Source organism: Rattus norvegicus, chromosome 17, assembly GCF_021556685.1.
Source record: "Rattus norvegicus strain SHRSP/BbbUtx chromosome 17, alternate assembly SHRSP_T2T, whole genome shotgun sequence".
Lineage (NCBI taxonomy): Eukaryota > Metazoa > Chordata > Mammalia > Rodentia > Muridae > Rattus > Rattus norvegicus.
Window position 1 is genome coordinate 79,166,991 of NC_141550.1, and position 25,175 is coordinate 79,192,165.

The window sequence follows — 25,175 nt, forward strand, 5'->3', positions numbered from 1 at the left end:
AAGGCAAAAAAAAATGTCAAAATGTGAGTTTTTACTGAATGTAAGTTTACGTTTGTACCATCATAAAGTCAAAAAATCCTAAGTTAAACTGTCATCACATAGGGAACCATTCTTACAGCCACAAGAATGGGTAAGAGATTGCCAAAGAAATTATCAAGAAGCAGAAGGCTTAGGACTAGCCCCAGAGAAACTTCTAAGTATATAAAAGTTAGGTCTGTATTGCTCCTGTCTAAAGGAAACACGGACTTTAGAGTGGAACAGAGACTGAAGGAAAGGCCATCCAGAGACTGCTCCACCTGGGGATCCATCCCATATACAGACACCAAACCCAGACACTATTGCTGATGCCAAGAAGTGCTTGCTGACAGGAGCCTTATATGGATGTCTCCTGAGAGGCTCTGCCAGAGCATGACCAATACAGAGGAGGATGCTCGCAGCCAACCATTGGACTGAGAGTGGGGACCCCAAATGGAGGAGTTAGGGGAAGGGCTGAAGGGGCCCTATCTTGCATCAATGGGAGGAGTCCTTTGGTCCTGTGAAGGTTTGATGCCCCAGTATAGAGGAATGCTAGGACGGTGAGGCAGGAGTGGGTGGGTAGGTGGGGGAGCACCTTCATAGACGCAGGGGAAGGGGGGACATGATCGGGGGTTTGTAGAGGGGAAACTGGGAAAGGGGGATAACATTTGAAATGTAAATAAATAAAATATCCAATTTAAAATAAAGAAAAAAAGCAGGAAATAAACAGATTTATTAATATCCAATTCTGAACATTAAAAGTAAAAACTATTTTTTAAAAAAAGTGAGGTTTGTGAGTGAGATATCAATGAGAAAAAGGAAAGCCAGTGAGAGTGTGGGTGTCATGAAAGGGAAGGAGATGCTCCAAAGAGGGAAAGGGGGAGAATGAAGAATACAATAAGAGTGTGCTCACCATTGGATGAGCTTTCAAGGAACCATCTCGGCCTTGCATAGGGCAGGCTAATATTTAAAAAGATGGGTCTCTCTCTTAGATGAGGTGAAGATTAAGCTGGAGCTGGAGAAAGAAAACGACATATTTGGGAGATTTTTATGGTGAAGAACAGCAGAGAAAAATATAGCCATGAGAGAGAGCATGGGATTTGTTTGCTGTTTCCCAGCATTGGGATGAAGCCCAGTGTCACAGGCAGGCTGGTGATGTACTCTAGCACAACCTACCCTGTATCGCTGCTGTGCTTTTCCTCTTCCTGGCTGTGTTTTTATATGGGGGAAATGTAGAATATGTTCTAATGGAAATGATCCAATAGGGAGGGGGATTATTCGATGATAGAGAAGAGAGAAAAAGGACATCGTAGGGGCAGACTCCTGATGGCATGAAGATACAGACTGGCAAGCTCAGGAGGAAACAGTGTCTTGAGTTGAAGCAGACATTTGGTCGTTAAAAGACCGCAGGCCCATGTAAAGGGGAGCTTGTAGATTGGGAGGGAATTAGGAAGCACTTTCCTCTCGCTCTTTGAGTGTGTGTGAATGCTCACACAAAGGCCCAAAGTTGATGTCAAATGTCTTCCTTGAACACTCTCCACCTTATTTCTTTTTTGAGACACTGCTCTCACTAAAACTAACTTGTCAACTTGGCTAGACTGGCCAGCCAACCAGCCCAGGAATCCTGTCTCTGCTTCCCCAGGTCTGGGTTACAGGTACACACCCTGCCCGGTTTTCACATGGACACTGGGGTCATAGCCAAGCACCTATGCTTTGGTGGTAAGGACTGCACGGAGCTTCCCCAATCCACTCATATTTTTCCTCCCTCCCCTCCCCTTCCCCTCACTTCCCTTTTGACAGTTGCTCAGGGTCAGAGCCATAGCCTCGTGTATACCAGAGATGTTTTAATGATAAAACTAAAGTCATCAGCTTAGAGGAGGGTGAGGGACGGGGACGAGAGTGCGGACATTTGAAATGAGAGAACACGGGAAACACACTTTGAAGAGTTGGCAGGGAACCCTGCCAACCCTGATGCTCACGGCTGAGGAGGAAGGAGAAGTCAAGCAGAACGGACAAGGGAGTGTGTGCGCTCACAGCCTGATGGGAGTAAATGATGCAAAGAAGACAGAACAGGACTCTGAACTTCGGTGAATTAACGCGTGCAAGAGAAGTGGCGGGGAAGCAGGGATGGGAAACGACGACTACCCAACCGTACAACTGTCCAGCGTGAGTTCAAGTCCTGCGCCGATATCGGTGTCGGTGTGAACTAGAGCTAAGCATGTGACCTTTTTTTTTTTTGAAGTCTAATTGTATCACTTTATTCCAGGGACCTCCGTAGTCGGTCTCCCTATCCCACTCCCAAACCTCAGAGCAGGAAATGAGCTTGGCTGAGAAGATTCATGCTTGATGACCTGGGGAGGCGTGCAGCCCCCAAGAAGAAGGGGGAAAAGAAAAACGGGGAGGTTTGAAAAGCAGGGGGGTGCACCTTCCCTTCTGAGGAAGCAATTCTGGTCTGGGACCAGTTGCAAGGGGTAGGTAAGAGAAACCTAAGGGGTGCTTACATTTTTATCCTGGCAAGTGAATCTCTTACAAAGACTTCCTGCTTCGTTCGGGGGAACAGACCATGCGACAGCAGCACAGAGAAGCGGACAGCCGGCCCATTGCCACGCTGGGCCTCTCTGAAGAAGAGGCTCTCGCCCCACACCTGGTTGGTGCCTTCACTTTGCTCCACATTGACCATGCCCGATGGTGACGTACCTGAAAATGTGCGTGGTCTTCCGCAGGAGAATGGCGTGTGCTGTGGCAGGTGGGGAGAGCAGTAGGAAAAGGAAAAGCCCAGATTCTTAACACATGGTCGGAGAGGATTCTACACTGAGCTACCGTCAAGCACAATTTAATTTAACCAGTTTAAACTGCATCTAGGTTTTGGTAAGAGTCATTGTAACATGGCATGTAACATGGGCATGGTGGTGCAGGCCTAGGATCCTAGGAGATGGGAAGGAAAAGAGAGAGAGAGAGAGAGAGAGAGAGAGAGAGAGAGAGAGAGAGAGAGAGAGAGAGAGAGAGAGAGAGAGAGGAGAGAGAGAGAGACTGCTTCTGATAGTACTTTTTAACACTTTTTCCTGGAGGGAGGGAGAAGGGGTTGATTACTTCTGACACTATTTTTTCCTGGGGTGTTGAAATAGTAAAAGAAAGAAAGAAACAAAAGAAAGAAAGGAAAGGAGGAAAGAAGGAAGGAAGAAAGAAAACCATTTAGCACGCAGATAGTACATGCCTGATGAATGATGTCTATTGCCAAATCATTTTTCAAACAATAAACTCAATCCAAACGACTTTGCAGTTTGAATAATAATAGTACTGTAACTTTCCCCACTTTGTCTTAAAACTGTTTACAAACCAGCGAACCTGGCTCCCTTTACCCCAAATACCAGGAATCTGTGTTGAGATCATAAACTTGAAGGTGAAGGTTGACATGTAAGGGCAGGGTTGGGGTGTGTGTGGGGGGAGACTTTTCTTAGAATGGCAGCCAGTAATGGCCAAGGTTTGTAAATGTGTGCAGAATTACCAGTCAGTCATGGGGGAGCTAATGGGTAAGGCAAGAAAGCATGTTCTCTTTATAGCTGTATTCTCTCCTCTCTCTCTCTCTCTCTCTCTCTCTCTCTCTCTCTCTCTCTCTCTCTCTCTCGTTTTTGTTCTGTTTGTTTTTGTTGAGGCAGGGTTTGTTTGTTTGTTTTAAATCTGTTCTTAGCTGCCCTGGAGCTCACTCTGTAGACCAGGCTGGCCTCCAACTCAGACATCCACCTGCCTCTGCTTCTTGAGTGCTGGGATTAAAAGTGTACACTACTGCCACCCAGCACTAGCTGAATTTCTAAGTCCCTAGCTAGTGTGAGTTATCTGGGATACCCACACACAATTCAGAACTGAATTTCTAAGAACAATTGCATACAGGTCCCTCTCGTGTTTACCTTTTCTTGTGTGTGTAGGTAAGACATTTTGACAAACGTGACAAAGTGATATGTGGTAAGGCCTGGCCTAGTGTCAACATATGTACAGAACAGAGCTGAATAAAGTGGGTCTCTCAGAAGTCCAGTTGGCCTTAATGGGAACTGGGTGTTACACACAGAGATGTGGAATGGAGTGGAAATAAGACTTGGGATGAGGGGAGCTGAGGAATCTCTCGGTGTGGTCACTTGTGAGCAGGAGATATCAGACATGAAGGACTTTCTGTATCACATGTCACTGATACCTACCCAATCCAGACAGGAACCTTGCTGCATTCTTTTTTTTAAAAAAGATTTTATTTATTTATTATATATAAGTACACTGTAGCTGTCTTCAGACACACCAGAAGAGGGCATCAGATCTCATTACAGGTGGCTGTGAGACACCATGTGGTTGCTGGTTGCTGGGATTTGAACTCAGAACCTCCGGAAGAGCAGCCAGTGCTCTTATCCACTGAGCCATATGTCCAGCCCTCCCTAGGCATTCTTTTCACTAGATTTATCTGTTCTGTGCCTGCTCGTTGCTAAGCCTCCCTGGGTTATCTTCATCCTACCTCTAATGGCGAGGCTGGCGATGATGCCCTAGAGCCAGTTTCCTGGTCTTGAATGTCATTAACTATAAGACCAGGGTCACTGGTGCCATTTCCACCCGGGCCCCCCCCCCCCCCCGTTTCCTGCAGATCTTTCTTGGGAACTGCTGTGTTCCCAGTATCTTCTGTAGAACCCAAATGTAGCTCCCAGCCCTAAGTCTGATCAGGGACGATAAGCTCAGGGCCTATGGTGTCCCTCCCCTAGAACTGCTGCCATGCAGGGGTGCCTGGCCAAGGACCTTCAAGCCCAGGGGCGTCCCTTAGACGGGCTCAAATGCAGAGTCCTCCCACTCACTTCCACTGCATCGTCATGCTGTTGTTTCTGTGTATACTTGTGTGCCAAAGGGAGTTTCATGTAGCCCTGGTTGGCCTCAAACTTCCCATGTACCCAAACAGCATCCTGATCCTTCCCTGAAACTACAGGTATGGACCACCACCTCCGCTAGAAAGCTGGCATCTTTGATCACTTAATACAGGGAGTAGTTCCAAGACAGTTGGCTGCAGTGAGCCTTTCCAGCCCAAAAAGAACTTTTGTGCCTCTGGGCAAGCTTGGGTCAGAGCATAGTACCTGCTGCCTCTAGCCAGGATCTAACCTTAGCAAACCCTGGCTGCAGTCTGTCTTAGGGTATCCTGTGTAACTGTCGAGAATTCACTCTTTAATGAGCATGACAGGACTGGAAAGATGGCTCAGACATTGAGGACACTCGCTGACTGCTCTCATAGAGGACCCTGGTTTGATTCCCAGCACCCACGTGTTGTGGTAAAATTAAAAAACGGATCGGTGGCTACTGATACCCACACATTCCCACTCTGTGCGGATCTGCAAGAGCTGCGTGCTCCGGCTGTTTCACTGCCAGCTGCTTTCACACACTGTCCCCTCAGCGGGTTGTTACCATGCCTGACACACACCTGACATACACATCGCGTTCCCTGGGCTGTTCTAGTGTGGCGCCATGCCACGCTAGCCCCAGGCATTCTATAACTTAGCATGGCTTCCAGAACTTCGACAGGTTGTCTCTCTGCCACCCCCCCACCCCCGAACTTTGCTCACATCCCCTGTAGCCTGGTAAAATCAAAACTCTAGAAACTTGTAGTTTAACAATTAGATGTATGCGTTAAATTCTCAAACTACAATACATCCACAGAATAAATTCACTGCCAATTAATAAAGATAGAAACCGCCCACCTAGACAAGATAAAGTTGACCTCAGACACCAGGATCAGAATTATCCTCCTCCGCTGTCTCCATCCCTACCCCAAATCCTTCCTACACTTTTCCCCGCCTACCCTTCCGTTTCATCCAATGATAGGCTCCGCCTTATCCTGGCCCCGCCTTGCTGCATAATGATAACATCCTACACATCTGGTAGCTGAGTTCCGGAGGATCCAGTGTGGCTTCACAGGCATGTACATACAGGCAACACACACCCATACACATAAAATCAAGATGAGTATGCCCAGATCATCAGAAGTTTGACCACCACCACCACCACTCCCCCACCCCATCCCCGGTGGCCCATACTTGTTTCTGTTTCCGCTGCCTGTGGAGAAACTCTCAAGCATGGAATACCCCTGTACTGTTTCTCTACTGTAGTCCTGGCTGTCCTGGAGCTCACTCTGTAGACCAAGCTAGTCTTGAACTCAGAGATCAGCCTGCCTCTGCCTCTCGAGTGCTGGGATTAAAGGTGTGCGCCGCTGTGCTTGGCTTCAATGTATTCATAGACCCTGCTTCTGCCTTTTTTCTGTCTTTGTGAATTCCCTCGCAGCCTGCTCATTACCAGCTCACCATCTGCAGCGGGCAGCCTTCAGAGACTTAAACACTTTCCTCACAGTCTTGAAAAAAAAAATCTCTTTACAAATTATAAATTATAATTGTAAATGAGATTTTTAATGAGGTATTATAAATGAGATTTTTTACAACATCTTAGCTTGGCATGGTGGGTGAACCTGTGATCTTCCATAAGGGAGCAGAGACTGGGTGGCCTCAAAAGAGAGGCCAACTCGTTGTGACTTTAGGATCCAGGCGCCTTACGTGAAGAATTACGTTAGAATTTTAAACTGTTTAATTTTAATTCCATTCTAACAGCATGTTATCACCACTGCTTCTAAGTATTTTGAAATACAAGTGTGAAGTGGTTGTGTTCATAACTCAGTGGTATTGTCGCACTGAGAAATGTCGCTGGGGGGGGGGGAGTTCTTTCCAGGAGAACGTTTCATGTTCTCACTTTCTGTATCAGGGGCCAGAGATAAGGACAGACTCATCATTTTCTATCATGCATTTCTTCTGGAAAGTACCACACCGCAGACACAATACTATATTTCCCAACGAAGGCTGTAGGAAGAGTCAATCCGTGGTTTCCTGCTTAAAGAAAGACTCCCCTAAATATACATGTTACTTTACATTAGTGTTTTCACGTGTCAGTGTTGATAATAATAAGCTAATAGCGATCACTATCACCCTTATTATCGGCACTTATTATGGGTCAATTGCTGCCATCTGTTCTCTATTTTAAAACAGCCCAATATAGTAATAACAGTTAACATTTAGAATTTACTTTCTACAAACAGGTATTTTTCCACTCCCCCACCCCACTCCCTGTACTCCTCGGGATCAAACCCCAGGCTTCATGCAAGCCCTCTTCCACTGAGCTACACCTCCAGCTACAGAACCATGTGTTTTGTGTGCATTAGTTAAGCTTTTGCATACTCTTGTGATACTGTTATTAAGCCCATTCTGCTGATGTGTAACATAAAGGGTTAAAGAAATTAGAAAATGGCAGGCCCAAGATGAAGCAGCGGGTAACATTTAGGAGTTAAAGAACCGGTTCAGCCGGCAAAGTGCTCTCTGTGCAAGCGTGAGGCCTGCTGGCGGATCCTGCAAGACTGGTGTGGAAATTCCAAGCACCGGAAAGGCAGAGAGACAGCCTGGGTGCTCAGAGGCAGAGATGCTCTCCGAAGCTCCACGACCCGCTGGTCTAGCCAAATGAGTGAACCCGGGTTAATGAGGGACCCTGTGTCAAGACAAACAGTGGTTCTTGAGAGGTACTACCAGAGACCAACATGCAGCCTCTGTGCATACACGTACATGAACACGGAGGAGAACAGAAGTGTGGGGGCTGAACAGAGGTGATCCTTCATGTGGGAGAACTTAGATTAGAGTAACAGGATGACTAATATATAAGGCAGTCGGGAAACAGCCAAAGCTTATGGCCAAAGTATTTGTCAGTATAATTCGAGTCTCAGAGTCGTTATCCTGGGAGCTTGCGGACGGGAGGAAAATCTCCCATTCTTACAGTTTTTGCTCGCCTGACCCCTTCTTTATTTTCAGGGTTTGAGTTCACATCATCTCCCACACCGGGTAAGAGCCTCTGACTCATCGGGTTTCATCCTGTATTTGTCCCGCACAGCGGAGTTACAATAGCAATTCAGTATTTAACTACCTACCCTGGGACTGGAAGCTCCTAAACGGCATGGACCTTGTGTGGTCTTATCCTCCTGCCTCCTGAAACTCTGAGCATGGGGCTGGCGTACGGTAGGTGCTGGATATACTAAATAGTGTCTGCCAGTTCACATTGGATGAAAATATGAGGAGGTGATTTTTAATAACTTCAAATTTTATTTCTGCTGTGTGAAGTAGGTTTAGTAGGGGATGCAAAGCACTGAGTGACAGGAAGCACAATGAGAAGGACTTTTATAAAAACACATGAGATAGATACAGGTACACAATTAAACTCATGACCTTCCCTCTCAGATTTTATGATGGGGAAATAAGAGATGTAGACCTGGTGCGGGGTGGGGATGGGGGGTTAAATGGGCATGGCTCCCACAGACTCATGTGTTTGAATGCTAAGACCATATAGGAAGTGACATTATTAGGAGGTATGGCCTTGTAGGAGTAGGTATGGGCTTACTGAAGGAAGTGTGCCACTGTGAGGGTAGGCTTTGAGGTCTCTTATGCTCAAGCTATGTCCAGTGACACGGTGTCCTTTGACTGCCTATGGATCAAGATGTAGAACTCTCCATCCCTCCAGTACCATGTCTGCCTGCAAGCTACCATGCTTCCCACCACGATGATGATGGACTAAACCCCTGAACCTGTAAGTCTGCCCTTTATAAGAGTTGCCGAGGTCATAGTGTCTCTTCACAGCCATGAAACCCTAACTAAAATGTGGGATTGGCGAAGAGGAGTGGAAGAGGGGGTTAAACAGAATGACTTTGCGTCTCTGTGCAATAGGAATTCATGCTGTTTAATGTGACTGTGGCAGTTTGAATAGGAATGGCCCCCATAAGCATATATATATATATATACATATATATATATACATATACATATATACATATACATATACATATATGTGTGTGTGTGTGTGTGTGTGTGTGTGTGTGTGTGTGTGTGTGACTGCTGGGTCACTAGGGTGTAGTGTTACTTGACAGGGATTAGAAAGTGTGGCCTTGTTGGAATGGGTGCAGCCTGGAGGGAGTAGGTGTGCTCTTGTTGCAGGAAATATGCCACTGGAGGTGGGCTTTGGGGTTTCAAAAGTTCAAGTTAGGCCCAGGGTCTCTCTCTTCCTGCTGCCTGAAAAATGCAGATATAGAGCTCTCGGCTACTTCCCTAGCACTGCGTCTGCCTGCATGCCACCCAGCATGGTCCCCTCTATGATGACAATGGAATAAGCCTTCTGAAACTCTAAGCCAGCCCCAGTCAAATGCTCTTCTTTGTAAGAATTGGCTGTGGTCATGGTGTCTCTTCACAGCGATAGAACACTGACTAAAACACTGCCTTAGTCAGGGTTTCTATTCCTGCACAAAACATCAGGACCAAGAAGCAAGTTGGGGAGGAAAGGGTTTATTCAGCTCACACTTCCACATTGCTATTCAGCATCAAAGGAAGTCAGGACTGGAACTCAAGCAGGTCAGGAAGGAGGAGCTGATGCAGAGGCCATGGAGGGATGTTACTCACTGCCTTGCTTCCCCTGGCTTGCTCAGCTTGCTTTTTATAGAACCAGGACCACCAGCCCAGGGATGGCACCACCCACCATGAGCTGGGACCTCCCCCTTGATCACTAGTTGAGAAAATGCCTTATAGCTGGGTCTCATGGAGGCATTTCCTCAACAGAGTCTCCTTCCTCTGTGATAACTTCAGCTTGTATGAAGTTAACACACAAAACCAGTCAGTACAGACAGTGATGTTTGATTGTGTTGTCTAATGCGTTTACAGAACACAACCGAAAGGGCCAGACTTGGGATTCTCAACTATAACAGATGGAGTTTTAGAATGAACCCAGACCCAGACAACCAGGAATTATAAGAGTCATACAAGAAGTGACAGGAATATGAGTAAGGCAAGAGAGTGGAGAGAGAGCAACACAGGAAGCACAGTGTTCACACACCGATCACACACTTCACAAAAATGGCACAGGGGATGGTTGCCTCTGAGATGACTGTCAACAGTCCAGTCCCTGCTTCTGCTATTCACACCCTCGTGCAGTCTCTTCATCTCAAATGTAGGTTGGATTTTGTGGTTACAGCTCTGTGATGCCACAGTGTGGCTGGGATTGTTAGGACTAATATACAGATTGTGGCTTCAAAACAAAAGGCTGGAGGGCTGGAGAGATGGCTCAGCTGTTAAGAACATTTCCTGCTCTTCTATAAGACCTGAATTAGGTTCCCAACACTCACATTGGTACCGCTAACCACCAGAAACTCTTGCCTGAGTGGATCCTTTGTCCTATTCTAGACTCCGTGGTCACCTGCTCCCACATGTGCATACAAACAAGCATACACATAATTTTTTAAAAAAAAAATAATTAGACACACATTTCGTTTTATGAGACAGCGTTTCTCTGTGTAGCCCTGGCTATCCCGGAACTGGCTCTGTAGACCAGGCTGGTCCCAAACTCAGAGATCTGCCTGCCTCTGCTTCCCAAGTGCTAGAACTAAAGATTTGCGCCACTACACCCAACACATACCTATTTGTTAAAAGCTGAGAAGGAAGACACTGCTTTTGAATGTGTTTTGCAGAGGCTCCTGTGGCAAGGAGCTAAGGGAGACGACTGTCCAGCAGCCAAAAAGAACTTAATCTTACCAGTGTAGTGTGAATGAATGTAGGAACTGATCTTCTACCAGTTGAACCTTCAGATGAATGGAAATTTTACTCCACGGCCCTGTCCTCCGGGGAAATCTTGAGCCAGACACCCTGAAGTAACTGCCTGATGTACTTACTACCTTACGAAAACTCTGAGGTAATTAGTCTTTGTTGTCTCGAGGCTCTAGATTGTGCGTTAATAGATAAGTAAGACAATAATAATCCTTATTTTAATATTCCACATCCATATATTTCTATCCATGTATTTGGTAGGTAGACTTTTGTATAGCCTTGGCACCCTGACTTTAGCTTACCCATAGCAGAAGCAGGACTCAGTCACCCTTGACGCGGTTGTCTCTCAGAGACTCCACCAGAATGGAGGCAGCTGGTGGGCAGAGATAAAACCTTTGAGGCATCTCTTGCAGCTCATAGGCCGGGGTCCCTGCTTTCCCACCACTTGTATTTAAAGGGACTGTTTACCATTTGTCCAAGAACTCCAAGTGGCCCCCCTCCAGACACTCGGTGGTTTGGAAATGCCGGTCTGCTTTGTTTTTCAGTTTGGTTTTTGTTGCTGTTTGGAGACAAAACTCTTGCCATGTAGCCCAGGCAGACCTCAATTTTGCCATCCTCCTGCCTCAGTGTCCTGAGTGCTGGGATTGCAGCTGTGCATTACCAAGTCCAGATCCCTATTTTGCTATAAACCCACTAGGGAAAACAGTTGGATAGTGCCCTAGACACAGGAAGCTATTAAGTGTCCTGGGTCCCACTGCTTATTCACTGAGTATTTGTAACTTTGTAATGTTCCTTAGGTTCAGGGACAAAGATTAACAAATGGGATTGTGTCCGATTTAAAAAGTTCTGAACAGGGGTTAGGGATTTAGCTCAGTGGTAGAGCGCTTGCCTAGGAAGCGCAAGGCCCTGGGTTCGATCCCCAGCTCCGAAAAAAAGAACCAAAAAAAAAAAAAAAGTTCTGGGTAGACAGTTCACAGAATGGGAGGAAAATCTGTCAGATGGTCATCAGATATATCCAGAATATATAGATAACTAAAAAGAATTTCAGCCTGGGCTGGAGAGTTGGCTCAGTAAGGAGTTAAGAACATGGACTGCTCTTCCAGAGGTCCTGAGTTCAATTCCCAGCAACCACATGGTGGCTTGCAACCATCTGTCATGGGATTTGGCGCCCTTTTCTGGTGTGTCTGAAGACAGCTACAGTGTACTCATACACATAAATAAATAATTCTTTTTCTTTTCTTTTCTTTTTTTCGGAGCTGGGGACGGAACCCAGGGCCTTGCGCTTGCTAGGCAAGCGCTCTACCACTGAGCTAAATCCCCAACCCCATAAATAATTCTTTAAAAAAATTTGGCACAAGACCAGTAAGTTATCCAACCAACAAATCGCATATAAATTAAACATATCAAAAGAAGAAGCATGGATGGTTAATAAATACACTTACAAATGCTCAAGCTCTTTAGCAGGACCTGGGTCAGAATGGCTGGCCTAGTATCATCGAGGAAACAGATGATAACAAAAGGACAGGTGTGGTAGTGCACACCTGGAGTCCCAGGATTGGGGAAGCAGGTGGCCTGCTTGAGCTATGGTGCAAAACCCTGTTTCAAAAAGTTGAGAATGAAAAACAAGAGGGGAAGGAGGAGGAATAGGAGGAGGGGGAGGAATAGGAATAGGAGGAGGAGGAGGAGGGGGAGGAGGAGGAGGGGAGGAGGAAGGGGGAGGGGGAGGAGGAAGAGGAAGAGGAGGAAGGGGGAGGGGGAGGAGGAAGAGGAAGAGGAGGAAGGGGGAGGGGGAGGAGGAAGAGGAAGAGGAGGAAGGGGGAGGGGGAGGAGGAGGAAGAGGAGGGGGAGGAAGGGGGAGGGGGAGGAGGAAGGGGGAGGGGGAGGAGGAAGAAGAAGAGGAGGAGGAAGAGGAAGAGGAGGAGGAAGAGGAAGAGGAAGAGGAAGGAGGAGGGGAGGGAGAGGGGGAGGAGGAGGAGGAGAAGAAGAAGAAGAGGAAGAGGAAGAGGAAGAGGAAGAAGAAGGAGAAGAAGAAGAAGAAGAAGAAGAAGAAGAAGAAGAAGAAGAAGAAGAAGAAGAAGAAGAAGAAGAAGAAGAAGAAGAAGAAGAAGAAGAAATGCTAAACACTGGCTAGGAAGGAAAAGACAGGGACCTTTATACACTGCCAGAGGAAATGTAAATTATTGTAGCCAGTGTGGAAAGGGGTTTATGAGTATGGAGATTTGTGATGGTTTGAATGAGAATGGCCTCAGATATTTGAATGTTCGGTCCCCAAAGGTGGGCTGTGTTAGAAGGTTTTAGGAAGTTTGGCGTTGTTGAAGAAGGTATGTCACAGGGTGGGTTTTGAGGTTTTAAAAGTTCCTGCCAGGAACAGTCTCTCTTTCGGCCTTATGCTTGTGGCTCAGGGAAAAGCTCTCAGCTACTCTAGCATCTTGTAAGCCTGCTTGCTGCCACGTCTCTGCCATGGTAGTCACCAGCTCACCCTTAGAAACTTACAGCGAGCCCCAAATTAAATGCTTTCATTTTCATGCCTTGGTCATGGTGTCTCTCCATAGTAATAGAGCAGTAATAAGGGATTCTTAAGCAAACAAACAAGCAAGCAAAACAAAACAAACCCAAAGCAAAGCCTAAACTGCTGCAGGATCTACCTAGATCATCCCTAGGTAGAAGCCTTTACATTTTCAAGCCACCATATAGCAGAGACACCTGAGTACCTGTCTTCACTGTGACAGCATGCACACGGCCAGGCCATGTAATCAGCCTGTGAGCGGATGAATGAATGACGATATTAAGACACACACACGCCCACACACACCCCCCACATGCACACACGTGCATACACACATACACACACCCCAAATGCACACACCCCACATGCACACACATGCATAAACACATACACTCAAATGCACACACATACATGCACCTACACACACACACACACACACACACACACACACACGCATATACACTCACACACACATACATGCATCCACACAGCCTTAAAGAATGAAATCAAGTCATTTGCAGGAAAATAGAAACCATCATTTGTCTTAGTCAATGTTTTACTGCTGTGAAGAGACACCATGACCAAGGCAACTCTTTTTTTTTTATTTATTTATTTTATGTATATAAGTGCACTGTAGCTGTCTTCAGACACACCAGAAGAGGACATCAGATCTCATTACAGATGGTTGTGAGCCACCATGTGGGTGCTGGGATTTGAACTCAGGATCTCTGGAAGAGCAATCAGTGCTTTTAACCGCTGAGCCACCTCTCCAGCCCCCAAGGCAACTCTTATAAAGGAAAGCGTTTAACCGGGGCTGCCTTACAGTTCCTGAGGTTTAGTCATCACGGTGGGGAGCATGGCGGCATGCAGGCAGACGTGGAAGTTGAGAGTTCTATGTCTGGATTTGCAGGTAGCAGCAGCAGGAGAGAGACACTGGGCCTGGGTTGAGCTAAAGCCCACCCCCAGGGACACACTTCCTTCAACAAGGCTGCATCTTCTAATCTCTGTCAAGCAGCGACACTCCCTAGTGACCAAGCATTCAAATACATGAGCCTGTGGGGGCCATTTTTATTCAGACCAACACATCAAGTTAAGCAAAGTAAGCCAGACTCAGAGAAAAAAAAAAACCTATGTTTTTTTCGTATGTAGAATATATATGTATATAAATATACATAAACAAATATTTATGTATATATGTATATATACATAAACACTGTTTTTTATATGTAGAATATATGTATATATGTATATATACATACATTATATATATATACATATACATATACATATACATATACATATATATATATATATATATATATATATATATATATATATATATGACATGAAAGGGCTGAAGACATAGCTCAACAATTAAGAGCCCTGGCTGCTCTTCCAGAGGATCTGCTCAGATTCCCAGTGCCCACATGGGGACAACAACCATCTGCTACTCCAGTTCCTGAGGTGCTTACGCCCTCTCTGTGCTTCCACAGGCGCTGTTTGCACATGGTGCACAGACGTACATGCAGGCAGAACTCCCACAGACATAGGGCGTTATAAGAACCACGAAAATGGAAACGGTCATATTTGGGAGGAAGGAAGAGCTGGTTGGGGGCGGGGACAAGAGGAGGTGGAACGGGGTGAAGAATATGGTCAAAGCACATGTACCCGTGTGAAATGTTAAGATGAGAACTCCATCTGTCTTCACAAATCATATATGCGAATAAATTTAAGGTCTAAGTAACTACATGGCCTTTTAATAGTAAAGATGGCGTTAGGACTGGTATCCAGATACCTGACTAGTAGAGGGCTTGTTTGGCTACTGTGCCAACCTACTTCTTTTTTTTTTAAACTTTTCCAGTGAGTTTTTATTAGTAGTTGCATCATGATTCAGGGTCCCAGGGTAGGGACCATCATATACTGAGGTCCCCCTTTTCTATCAGGGGAGAAGGCCAAAGTACAGAGGAGAGGAGGGCGGAGCCAGGTCAGATCTTCCCAGGAAATGTGTCTTCTGCTATGCGGTCATCCCAGGCTGAGACCGGTGAGACGGGGCAGAGGGACTTGTACACACGCCGGTACCACTCACACACGGAGACATCATCCCCCTGCCCCCCGTGGCCATCACTGCCTTCTCACAGCGGTGGAAGTCCAGGTAGTTCTGCCAGCAGTTCTTAGTCTGGTTCTGGTTTGGGAAGTGGCTGTCAAAAGGGGGCGGTTTTGTAGTTCTTGATTTTAGTCTTGATGTCTTCAGCCATCCTGACTCCTAAAGACTGTCCCAGAGCAGCGTTACTTCAATGTGGCCCTTAGCAAAGAAGCCAATGTCAGCCCAACTTATTTCTTTATGTTGGCTGATATAGAAGCATCCTTACGTCATAGCACCAATATAAGACCTTAGTCCGGTCGTGGTAGCCTATGCCTTTGATCCCAGCACTCAGGAGGTAGAGAGGCAGGCAGACCTGAGTACAGGGCCATCCTGATCTACAGAGCAAGTTCCAGGACAGCCAAGGTTACAGAGAAACCCTGGTGTGTGTGGGTGTGTGGGGGGGAATGGAAGGGGGGAGGGTTGTGAATAGGGGAAACTAGGAAGGAATCAAAGGGGAGCAAAGGGAGGGGCCAGGAGGTCGTGAAGCAATGTAGTAATGAAACCTGTCAGTTTGCAGGCTAACTTTAAAAAAAGGTGAAATTGAGTTCATTCTTTTTTTTTTTCCCTGTAAGGAAAACTACGTGGCTGTACTCTGGAACTTCCGGCAGAGAGTGAATATTAAGGCGGGTGACTTCAGGATGTATATCTAGTTCTCTTTTGGAACCAGTAAGCTGGCATTTTTCGGTCGTCAGCCTTGCACAGGGTCCAAATCCAGGAGGCCTTTGGCCCTGAGATTGCCCCCAAACCAACCAGCCTGGATATGGAGGCGTGGCTATGCCTCAGATTCCAGCCATTGATTGGCTGTGAGAGGGCCTCTGGACCAATGAAGCCTGGGGGCGTTGTCCTGGGGCGGGTCCCCAGGCTCACGTGGTGCGTTCAGGGTCTCCGGCACAGGACCCTCGCCCTCTGCTTGGTTGCAGCTTTTTCCCCCCATTCTTCCACGCCTCTTCGACCCCAGACTGCACATGGCATCGGCTACTGTGGCAGCTGCAGGGAGAGCTCTCCGCCGAGCGGTCCCGCTTCTCAGGCGCAGTTACCAGACGGAGAGGGGCGTCTATGGATACCGGCCTAGGAAAGCCGGGAGCGGCGAGCCCCGAGGCGACCGTGCACGCCCCTCAGGTTGGGGATGCGGCGGGACACTGTGGGTGGAGGGCAAGGACCAAAGGGGCCTCTTCGTGCGGCTTGTGGTGGGGTGCTCTTGAAAGTGGGTGCTGGGCTCCAGGGAGCTTCTGGCCTGTGAGGGATAGCAGCCCGGGGGAGCAGAGGAGACAGAAGGAGGAAAGCTTGGGAAATGTCACCGTCGAAGTCACACCCGTGTCTAGCCTCCACAGTTGTGCATCCCTGGCTTTGTTTCCACGTAATCTCCCCATCTTTCTTGTTGGGTCCTGGTTTGGGGACAGCTTCTCCTTTTAATTTCTTTCCCAGGAAGAAGTGGGAATTTGGCTCTTGGCAGAGACCGTTCTGTGGGAGGAGACACGTTCTAAGATCTCCCAGTTCTTAAGTGAATGATACATTTTCAGGGCCAACTCGTGTACAGATGACATCTCTGTGCTACGTGATCCTATACAACAGCGGTACTACTTGTCCCCTGGGATTAGCTAGCCTTTAATTGCAATTTAAAACTGCTGAACTTGGAAAGATGTTTTGACATATTAAATGCCAACGGGATTTGGTACTGTGTTGTTGCCTTGTGTCAAAGAATACTTTGTGTTTTTTTAAGATTTATCTATTTATTATATATAAGTACACTGTCACTGTCTTCAGACACATCAGAAGAAGGCATCAGATCTCATTACAGATGGTTGCGAGACACCATGTAGTTGCTGGGATTTGAACTCAGGACATCTGGAAGAGCAGTCAGTGTTCTTAACCACTAAGCCATCTCTCCAGCCCCAAAGAATACTTTTGAGTATTTACTTTATGCTATAAAGTTATTCTGTCATTCTCTGTCCTCATACAATAGAAAATGCAGATATTAGAGAAAACTGTGGACATCTTTAAAATTTTTCTTCATACCCTGTAATGGTGGCATATGCCTTTAATCTTAGCAATCGGGAGGCAGAGGCAGGCAGATCTCTGTGAATTTGAGGTCCAGGGCAGTCAGAGTGACACAGAGAGACCCTGTCACGACCCACCACCCCAGTTACATTTATTTATTTGCTATGTATCTTTCGTATTTATTTATTTTATGTGTATAAGTGTTTTACCTGCGTTTATGTATGTACACCACGTGCACATCTGGTGTCCACAGAAGGCACCAGATCTCCTGGAGCAGAAGGTAACTGATGATTGTGAGCCAGCATGTGGGGGCTAGGGATCGAATCTGGGTCCTTTGCAAGAGCAACTATGCTTTGAACTCAGCCATTTTTTCTGGCCCCAGTTTTCTGTTTGTTTGTTTGAAGTAGGCTCTCGCTATGCAACCTAGGTTGGCCTGGAACTTGGGTAGACCAGATTGGCCTCAAACTCAGAGATCTATGCCTCTCTGCCTCCCAAGTGCTGGGATTAAAGATGTGTACCACCATCTGCCTCCCCAGGTGGCATCTTTTTTTTTTTTTTTTTTTTCTTGGAGCTGAGGACCAAACTCAGGGCCTTGAGCTTGCTAGGCAAGCGCTCTACCACTGAGCTAAATCCCCACCCCCCCAGGTGGCATCTTTGATTCAAGTATTAATGTTGACAATCCCCTCTAGCAGGCTCGGTGCATAGCATTAATCCTAGCATTGGAAAGGCAAAGTGAGCTCAGTTTCTGTGAGTTCCATACCATCCTGTCCTACACAGTAAGTTCCAGGCCAGCTGTTGCCACAAAACCAAACAAATGCTCATTAACTTCTAAGTGCCTGGCCAGACCTCTGACTCTTCCTTCACGCTTTGGAAACTTAATACTTTGCTTTTTATCGTGGGACCACTGAAAATAAATCTCATCTCTCTCATTTGTAGGCAATCATTTTTTTTTTTCGCCTTGATTCTTTGAGACTGTGGTTTCTCTGTGGAGCCCTGGCTGTCCTGGAACGAGCTATGTAGGCCCAGTGGCCTCAAACTCAAAGATCCGCATGCCTCCACCCACTGAGTGTGGGACTAAAGGTGTATGCCACCATGCCCTGCTATCGTGGACCAGCTGTAGTCGAATATTTTTAGGGAAGGCATTTTGATCAACTAGATTGTTAATTCTGGCTTTGCAACTACAATTTTTTTCCTTCACATTACAAATTCAGTGTGGGATTCTTTTTTTCCTGTGTTGTTTGGCCATATGGCCCATACCACTGAGCTACGCCTCAGCTCCCTGTATTTCACATATACTATTCTTAAACTTAGGCGTGTATTAACGGTGATTTTGGTGTTTAAAATGCCAGTTCCCAGTTCTGTGGGGGGTTTTTTTTTCCTCTTTATCCAGGTTCTGATTGAGTGACCTTAGGTGACATTAAGAAATATCATTTCCCCATCCCTCTTTTCTCTTTACAGTGTTGGAGGTCAGAATGAGGGTTTGCAAATGCTAGGCAAGTGCTGCACCCCTTGAACTACATTGACCCTCAGCCCAGACATCATGCGAGTATGTGTCTATGTGTGTCTACTTTGGCTAGGTGGCTAGGACGTCATAAGGGACGTGTGTTGTACGTGGACAGGCAATGCCTTTATTTAAAGTTATGCACTCAACATGAAGTTACTGTGATTGCCTTTGAGCTTTTCTTTCAGCATCCTTCTGACCTACTGACCTACTGACCTATTGACCTAAAAATTAAGCTCGTCGTGGGCAAACCTAGGCCAATTAATAGTTGTTATTCGGAGGACAATATGAGAATCATTTTTGGGAACTGCAGGCTGGTAGGGTTAGAAAAATATCTCTGGAATTGATAAGCCTTTCTCTCTTCCCTTATCACCAAATGACTTTCCACTTACCCCTAACCGAGAACTTGCTTTATTATGAGGTACTTGGTCACATCTGAAAGTTCAGAACTGAGTGACAGCTCCAGGTAATGGGGGTGAGCTTGTGTGCGTTAGGGCCACTGTGAGGGAAGAACAGTGTCAATGCTGAGAACATCTGTGTCATAGTGACAGCATCTGGCTCACGGGGTAAAAATGTTTTTACTTGACTTAAAAAAGGCTTTGGCTTGGGGCTGGGGATTTAGCTCAGTGGTAGAGCGCTTACCTAGGAAGCGCAAGGCCCTGGGTTCGGTCCCCAGGTCCCCAGCTCCGAAAAAAAGAACCAAAAAAAAAAAAAAAAAAAAAAAAAAAAGGCTTTGGCTTAATCTTACAGGCGAATGGGATCACCTCTCCGAATTACCATTGCATGGATCCGTGAGAGTTTTCTTTTCTTCTGCTTAAGGGAGTTACTTTATCACAACCCTTTGTAGATCATCATGCATGGGAGAAAGGGGCATGCGTGACTTGTGTTCACATCACACGGGCGGAACTTGGTCAATAGCCACACATCTCGATCTCTAATGGAGACTGGAGAGGACAGTATTTTACTTTCACAGCCATGCACCAGCTAAGAATTATCTAATTATCTGAAGGAAGGGGGAAAGTGGTAGCCATGGCTACCGAAATCAACCCTGAATGTCTCCAAATTTTTCTCCCATACGTACAGTTTTTTTTTCTCTCTCCTTGTTGCTTCTGAATCTGAGCATCGTCATCTGGCCAGAGTGCACTCTTCCTTGACAGGGTTGCTGTACCTCAGTCTAGCATTTGATGAACTCTAACCCCCTTTCCATATATGCACATTCAACTCTGGTATGTGTGTGTGTGTGTGTGTGTGTGTGTGTGTGTGTGTGTGTGTGTGTATGTCTGTGTGTGTGTGTCTGTGTCTGTGTCTGTGTGTGTTTTGGGTCTGAGTAAGGAATTTTTTGGCAATATAGAATTCATGGGTCTGCAGCCATTGTTTCTGGTTATTCCATGGGCATATTGCTTAGGTCAAAAATTTCATCTAGCCACACCCTGAATCCCAGCACTCAAGAGGCTGAGGTGGGCAAGAGTTCGGAATCAGGCTGATTTATATAGCAAGTTAGGGTCTATCCTGTTGAGAGAGCAAGCGAGCGAGCGAGCGAGCGAGAGAGAGAGAGAGAGAGAGTGAGAGAGAGAGAAATGTGGGGTGGGGGGAGGGGGGAGGGGAAACTCACTGAGGAAAGAGTTAAACTTGAGAAATCTGGTCTCTTATTAATTACCTCTGTTCTCTAAATTTAATGGTATTTGCCTTTAGAGTCTGAATTACAGATTTTAGTATGAAGGTAATATTCTTTTTATAAGATAGGGTCTCACTGTATAATCCTTTCTGACTTGAAATTTGCTATGTAAACCAGGCTGTCTTTGACTTTATCTCTGACTTATCTCTGTCTCCCAGCTGGGACCAAAGGTGAGTTTCACCATGTCCTGCCCTTAAGGTTATATTCTTTATTTGATCTTTGGTTTTTCGAGACTGGGTTTGTCTTGAGCAATAGCCCTAGCTTTCCTGGAATTCTGTAGACCAGGCTGGCTTCGAACTCACAGAGATCCTCTGCTTTCTGAGTGCTGAGATTAAAGGCATGCTCTACAATGACCAGGTCTCTTTATTTGATTCTTTAAAGTTAAGCTGGCTCAGTGATTCTCAACCTTTCTAATGCTGTGACCCTTTAATGCGGTTCCTCATGTTGTGGTGCTGCCCAAACTATAAAATTATTTTGTTGCTATTTCGTAGCTGTAATTTTGCTACTGTTACAAATCATAATGTGAATATCCGTTATGCAGGGTTTCTGACAATGCGACTTCTATGAATGAGTAGTTGAGCCTCCAAAGAGGTTGCAACCCAAGGGTTGAGAACCATTGAGCTAAACTGAGCTATTTTACAAAAATGGGGGGGGGGGTGCATTCTTAGTAGAACATGAAGGGTTGAAGGTCTGTAACTTACAGGCCTAATTTTATGGCTATATCGGCCTGCTAGCTGGCCAAGTATAAATGTTGCCATACATAAACTTGTAAAGTTACTTAAACATTGTAAGATTCTTTCTTTCTTGTTTGTTTGTTTATTTTATTTTACTTTGAGACAGGGTTTCTTTGAGTAGCTCTAGCTGTCCTGGAACTTGCTCTGTAGACCAGGCTAATATTTTAATTTAATTTAGTTACATGTTTATTTTAGATAGAGTCTCAGGTATTCCTGGCTGGTCTTTAACTTGCTGTATTAGCTGAAGATGACCTTAAACTTCTGGCTCCACTTCCCAGATATGAAGATTACAGTGCAGAGTTTGTTTAATGTGGTGCTAGGGCTTAAACCTCCAGCTACGTAAGCACTCAAGCAAAAGGACTCTAGCTCTGTCTCTGTCTCTGTCTCTGTCTCTCTCTCATGTGTGGGTGAGTGTGTGTGTGTGTGTGTGTGTGTGTGTGTGTGTGTGTGTGTGTGATTTTAGGAGTATTAACTTAAGCGGTGTCTTTCTTTTTTTTTAAAGAATATTTATTTATGTATATGAATACACTCTATCTGTCTTCAGACACACCAGAAGCGGGCATCGGATCCCCCCCATTACAGATGGTTGTGAGCCACCATGTGCTTTTCTGGGATTTGAACTCAGGACCTCTGGAAGAGCAGTCACTGTTCTTAACCACTGAGCCATCTCTCCAGCATGAGCAGTTTCTTTTTATGTGGACGTGTAGCTGTACTTTTGGATACTTTATTGGTTTCTTTTTCCTACTGCCCTTCTCCACATTTCCAACCTCCCAACATTAGGTAGGAGAGAAAGAAGGATAGAGGGGAAAGGCTGCATCCACCCCGTTAAAACTGCCTCATGCTTAGGGACATTAAGTTCCATGGGACACTGTTGATCTTCAATGTCAGGATATCCAATTTCTTCTTCCCTGTTTGTTCACGACCACTTCACAAACCCTAGCAAACCCTAGCAGCAGCAACCAGCAGCAACAGGGGGAGCAGCAGCCACAGCCTTTTTGGGCTCTGGCATTTTTATACTCTCAAGAGTTCCCAGAATTCCAAATGTAATCTGTCTTTAGCTGGCAAAATCACACCCCTGCCAGAGCAGGAGACAAATCACAGTCAGCTGCTGTGGACGATCTGAAGGAGCCTCCTATCCCACATCGGGGATTAAAACAAAAACATATTCATAGTGCTGGGTTTTTAAAGAAACCAAAATTCTCACAAAGTGTGTGCGTGTGTGTGTGTGTGTGTGTGTGTGTGTGTGTGTGTGTGTGTATGTGTGTGTGTGTGTGTGTGTGTGTGTGTGTGTGTACAGAGCTGGAGTTATAGGTGACTGTGGGCCACCCAGTATAGATGCTGCAAACTGAACCTGGGTCCTCTGTAAGAGCAGCAAGTGAGTCATGCTCCAGCCCCATGGACTTCATAAATGGCAATGCTGTGCTGCATACAAAAGGCTGACCACACCAGCTGGAGGATGTCTCCCCTACGCTGCAGATACCGTTTCTTCTTTCAACGCACCAGACTTTGGAAACTCGAACAGTATGTATAGAACAGTAGAACATGTATTGTCTATATCTAAATTTTTGGTGTCCACTATAGTACCCAGTGCTTAGCAGGTAGAGAGCAAATGTATTTAAGTTAAAAACAAACAAGCAAACAAAGTCCACAAAATGGTAGGCTTAGATCTTCCAAAACCTACTTTAATTATGATTCTGTAATGTCTCAACATCCCTTCTAGCCCACCACCCACCAGAGGCGGGTGAAAAGGAAGGTTAATAGGAAATGGGATTTGTGTTTCCTGTTTAGAAATAGTTCTTTGAGGTGATTCCAATCTTCCTTGTCAGTAGTCCAGTATAATAGCAAAGCACCAAACACCAGCAGCGGCAGTCCAATCTACTTGGCAAACACCAAACACGAACCAGCAGCAGCAGCAGCTCTATCCAGAAGAAAGCACAAGGCTGCTGATCGACAGGAGTCCATGAGCCCACAGAAGCAGCAAGAAGCAGCCAGAACACCACCAGAAGTTCTATGGTGCATTTCTCTCTATGAAATCACGACAAGGGAAGATCAGCCACGAAAGCAAGGCAAACCAATGCAAGAGGGTCATCAGCAAAGCCCAGCATAATCAAAGACTGCTGTCAGCGAAGCCCTACGATGACCGGCAAAGAGTTCCAAGATGGACCGATGCAAGAACGATGACCACTGTCTGCTGGGTTATACTCTCTCCAAACATCATGTGCCTCTCCCGCATTCACTGTAGCAGAACATCACATGCCCTTTCACCAGGCGACTTCTAGAAAATGCCGGGTGTGTGCTTCAGCAAAACATCCTCTCATAAGACAGTTTTCCAGAAAAACATCACAAGACACAACTGAGTCTCCAGCAAAACCAGAAATTCCCACTTCACAGAACTATGTTTCTAGCAGATACTGTAGCCAAGGAAGGGATGATTCTGCTGGACGACCTTTTCAGAGCCACTCTTCTTGTTATTTTATTGTTTGGAGCTAGGAATCGAACCCAGGACCTAAGACCCTTGAGGCAAGCACTTTGCCTGCAGCTCGTGCCTCTGGGTCCTGCCCTGTTTTCACTGTTGTTACTCTATATTCTGGGTGCTAAGACGCAGAGTCCCTCCTGTGAACAGTGCTGAGTTTCTAAGTATTTGCTGATGAGATAGCTTCTACTTGACCTCATGTTCTCTCTTTCTCTCACCATTGTTTCTTTCCTTCTTTTTTAAGATTTCTTTTTATTTTAGGTGTGTTTTGCATGCATATATGTCTGTGTGCCACATGTGCCTGGTGTCAGTGGGATCCAGAAGAGGTTCTGGGATGGGAGTTACAGACAATTGTGAGTCACCATGTAGGTGCTGGGAATCTGGGAGAGCAATCAGTGCTCTTGATTTCTGAACCACCTCTCCAGCCCTACTATTTATTTCTTACTAAGAGATGTGAGGTCAGAGCCCTCTGGGTACATAGGCATACACAAAAGCAAAATAGCTATTTACATAAAAATAAAATTAACGTTAAAAAGAAATATATATAATAAATATGTTATTGTATGTGTAGTAGTTTTTTTATTTTATTTTTTGAGACATGGTCTTTCTCTGTAGTTCTGGTTGACCTCATACTTGCTATTGGGTAGACTGGCCTTCAACTCTTGGTGGTCCTCCTACTTTAACTACTGCGTGCTGGGATTACAGTCATGCACCACCATGCTAGGCTCGTGCAATGTGTGTGTGTGTGTGTGTGTGTGTGTGTGTGTGAGAGAGAGAGAGAGAGACAGAGAGACAGAGACAGACAGAGAGACAGAGATAGAGAAAGACAGAGATAAAGAGACAGAGAGAGACAGAGAAAGAGATTTGGAATGTTTGAATCTTGCTCGTAAGCCCAATGCTTTGAGTATCAAGAGCAAAAAGCCTATTAAATATGGGCCAACACATTGTTTCTATGCTTTTGTGCTATGAATATAATGCAGTCTTTTCCCATTTGTCATTAAGTTCTGAATAAGTGCCTTTAAAGGTAGTTTTTTTAATTGGAAGGGTGGAGGCTGGAGCGATGGTTCACTACTTAATACCCTGGACATCTTTCAGAGAACTGGAGTTAGAGTTGCAGCGACCGCTTTGGGCAGTTCAGAATCTTCAGTAAGTCTCGCTCCAGATGATCTGACACACACACACACTCACACACACACACATACACTCACACACACACACACCACACACACACTCACACACACACACATACACCATACACACACATACACACACACATTCACGTACACACACATACACCACACACATTCATGCACACATACATACACCACACACACACATACACCACACACACACAGACATACACACACACTCACGTGCATACACACACATTCACGCACACATACGCACACATACTCACACACATTCACGCACACACACACACTCACACACACATATACCACACACACACAGACACACACACTCACGTGCATACACACACACAC

At 45.8% G+C, this 25,175-nt stretch overlaps 1 protein-coding gene and 1 pseudogene across 1 annotated transcript in view; one reads left to right on the forward strand and one right to left on the reverse strand.

Moving 5' to 3' along the window:
• Positions 1-15,086: 15,086 nt before the first annotated feature.
• On the reverse strand, positions 15,087-15,451 carry LOC103694151 (cytochrome c oxidase subunit 6B1 pseudogene; annotated as a pseudogene).
• Positions 15,452-16,188: 737 nt separating this feature from the next.
• Positions 16,189-25,175, forward strand: part of Dhtkd1 (dehydrogenase E1 and transketolase domain containing 1) — a 50,530-nt gene continuing 41,543 nt past the window's right edge. Inside the window, 1 exon segment of the mRNA NM_001025720.1 lies at positions 16,189-16,411. Coding sequence (NP_001020891.1) covers positions 16,258-16,411 — 154 coding nt within the window. The 5' untranslated portion in view covers positions 16,189-16,257.